General features: G+C 42.0%; 1 protein-coding gene across 1 annotated transcript; it reads left to right on the forward strand.

The window, feature by feature from the left end:
• Positions 1-2,215: 2,215 nt before the first annotated feature.
• LOC141102448 (olfactory receptor 5V1-like) lies at positions 2,216-3,133 on the forward strand. Its single transcript, XM_073591397.1, has one exon. The coding sequence runs from the start codon at positions 2,216-2,218 to the stop codon at positions 3,131-3,133; it is 918 nt and encodes a 305-aa protein (XP_073447498.1).
• The last annotated feature ends 342 nt before the right edge of the window (positions 3,134-3,475 follow it).

A 3,475-nucleotide genomic window follows, 5' to 3' on the forward strand; every position in this document is an offset into this window, starting at 1 on the left:
ACGCTGCAGTTATGCGTTTAGTGTTTTGTAAGTAACAGTGATCAATCAATACTGCACTTGGGTGGGCTGGGCCGGGCGGAGGGGTGAAATGCAGGTGCTAGCAGGTATCTGGGCTGATCCCGCTAACACTGTGTTTTTGGGAACCCTAAACTGCTGGGGACGCCAGTATAGATCTGATCGGATCAGATATTAATGCGTTCAGATACTATACCACTAAGGGAGGCGTATGCTGCGTGCGTGGCTGTTAGCGGTACTGGCGCTAATCTGACACTGCCTGGGGCGACGCATATCACCGTCGGGCAATCAGGGGGCTAAACCTTTATTCGGTAATAAACGGCGGATGCCCTGACACTATAAAAAATAAACGAACTAACCAGCGTCACCCGTAACGGTTCTATGGTGATCAGTGGTGAAAGGGTTAACTAGGGGGCAATCAAGGGGTTAAAACATTTATTAGGTAGTATATGGGAGTCCCTGTCACTATAAAACGCTGACGGCGAACCTAAATATTTACGTCCCTAACTAGCGTCACCAGTGACACTAATACAGCGATCAGAAAAATGATCGCTTAGTGACACTGGCGTCAGGGGGTGATCAAGGGGTTAAAACTTTATTAGGGGGGTTAGGGGGATTACCCTAGACCTAAAGGGGGCTAACACTCACTGCCCTAACACACTAACTGTCACAAACTGACACCATGCAGTAATCAAAAAAAAAAAAACTGCTTGGTGTCAGTGTGACGGGGGGGGGGGAGGGGTGATCGGGGGGGATCGGGGGTAAAGGGGGGTGTAATGTGTGCCTGGCATGTTCTACTGTGTGTGTGTGTGTTTGGTGCACTCACATTGATGTCTTCTCTCCTCGGCGCGGAACGGAAACTGCCGAGCCGAGGAGAGGTGACATCACATCCCCTGCCTCTGTGTACTACACAGAGGCAGGGGAAGATTCTCATTGGCTGGGAGCGATCGCGAGGGGGGCCACGAATGGATGGCCTCCCCCTCATCTCTGAACGTTCCCAGACCAAAGCCGACCGACGCTGGCACCGGGGGGGGGGTCCTATCTGACCCCCCACCCGCGGGCAGGCAAGGACGTACATGTAAGCCCTTTTGCCTGCCCGTGCCGCTCTGCCGACGTACATCGTCGTGCTGGGGTCGTCAAGTGGTTAATAAATATCCATTATTTTTTATGGAATCACGCTATGTGGCATTTTGTTCTCCTCTCCAACTATATATATGAATGCATGGGAGAATCCATCCATCTTGCTCCATGAATATCTACCTTGGAGGTTACTACCCTTGAGAGCCATTTGAAGACTTGTGGGATTACCTGATTCCGTTATCAAAGGTCACCAGATTTGAAGCCTTCTTTGGTGTACACCACCACAAGCCTGTTTGACTCACTGGGCGTACGCCCTTCTGGGTTCAAACATTCTGGTAAGCCTTCATCTAATTGGTGGTGGATTATCTACTTGTAAACTCTCCTCACAAGTTATTTTCACTTTTGATGTCAAGAGGATGTTATGAACATTTGGTCTCTATTCATTTAATTTTTGGACTCACTACACATTGGGTTTCTACCACTCATGGATTTCACGTTTTATTTGTTTATTTGTTTTTCAATATTGATGTAGTATCATTGTGAATTTACTTAATCAAGGTTATACACAATTCTTATTATTGATTGTGAAATTCACAACATTGTCTCAGTTCATTTTGAGTTATGTTTCTAGAGCTGTACTTTTATATTTATGTTATTTTATTATTTTGACAGAGTTATAAGAGCAAAAACAAAAGCAGTTATTGTTATTTTTTTTTTAAGTGTTTTGTACTTTACTTTGTCCTATGACCAATAAATAAAAACAGAATTAAAAAAGAATAGAACTTCAGTAGAGTTTTATTCAGAAATTATTTTATGAACTGTAAACTTATTTTTATAGTTAAAAAAAAGGACTCTCAAGTGACAAAGGTGTTTTAAATTAGATCTTTAGAGACATTTAACAAGACTTAAAGCTTTGTATTTTTACAACACAGCGGACTGTCCTGCGGGAATGCCAACATTTTATATCTGTATAAGATATTCACTGAATCAAATGTCTGCATAGAATCCCGAATATAATGTGTGGGCACACCTTATATGTTTTCTTATTAATAATTTCTAAGATTGATATTTTTCTTATTGTTTATTGGTGATACATTTACACAGAGAGGGAATAAATAATATGAGAAATCTCACAAAGATTATCACTCTTATTCTTGTGGGTCTATCAGACCATCCACCAACCATGAATGGACTTTTTGTGCTCTTCCTTCTGATCTATCTGATGACTCTTATCATAAACCTCATTATATTTTTCTTGGTCCTTACTGACTACCATCTGCACAACCCAATGTATTTTTTTCTCAGCAATTTGGCATTTCTGGACATGTCTTATTCGTCAGTGAGTGGACCAAGGATGCTCTTCAACTTGGTCACCAAAAAACAATCAATATCCCTCCCTGCCTGTACAGCCCAAGTCTTTTTCTATGTCTATTTTACTTGCTCTGAGGTCCTATTGCTCTCAGCTATGTCCTATGACCGGTACATCGCCATCTGCAAACCTCTACATTACACACAAATTATGTCCTGGAGGATTTGCAGTCATTTATCTGTTATAATTTGGGTCTTTGGGTTTATTTATTCCTTGGTTCATACACTTTGTTCGCTCAGGTTGTCCTTCTGTGGTCCAAATTCCATCCACAGCTTCTTCTGTGACCTCCCACACTTGTTCCAGATCACATGTACTGACCCAACAATAAACATAGTGCTCGTTTTTGCATTGGGCGGCAGTGTGGGATTAACTGCTTTTCTTTTCACATTTCTTCCATATGTTAGAATTATCAGTACAATTCTCCACATTCGTGGCAAAACTGGAAAGCTGAAAGCATTCTCTACCTGCACATCGCACCTCTTGGTGGTCTTCATCTTCTATGGCTCCATAATTTTTATTTACTTTGTTCCCACTTCCACTAATATGTTTGGCATAAACAAGCTGTTTTCAGTCATAACTGCCCTCATTAACCCTTTGCTTAATCCTCTGATCTACAGCCTGAGGAATAACGACCTTAAGGCAGCATTCAGGAGGGCTTTAAATCACTGAATAAAAGAATATGCATCTTACATACTAGGGGGAGTACAACTATGGAATCAATGGTGGAGAGGGATCTGGGGGTTCTGGTAGATCATAAGCTCAATAGTAGCATGCAATGAAAAACTGTAGTATTAAAAGTGAGCAAAATCCTTTCTTGTATAAGAAAGCTATGGACTCCAGAGAGAGAGACATCATCTTTACAAATCATTAGTAAGACCTCATCTGGAATATGGAGTTCAGTTTTGGGCTCCAGTTCTCAAAAAGGATATGGGGGAACTGGAGAAAGTGCAGAGAAGGGCAACCAAACTGATAAGAGGCATGGAGGAGCTCAGCTATAAGGAAAGATTAGAG

This window comes from Aquarana catesbeiana, linkage group LG07 (genome assembly GCF_042186555.1).
Source record: "Aquarana catesbeiana isolate 2022-GZ linkage group LG07, ASM4218655v1, whole genome shotgun sequence".
Taxonomy (NCBI): Eukaryota; Metazoa; Chordata; class Amphibia; order Anura; family Ranidae; genus Aquarana; species Aquarana catesbeiana.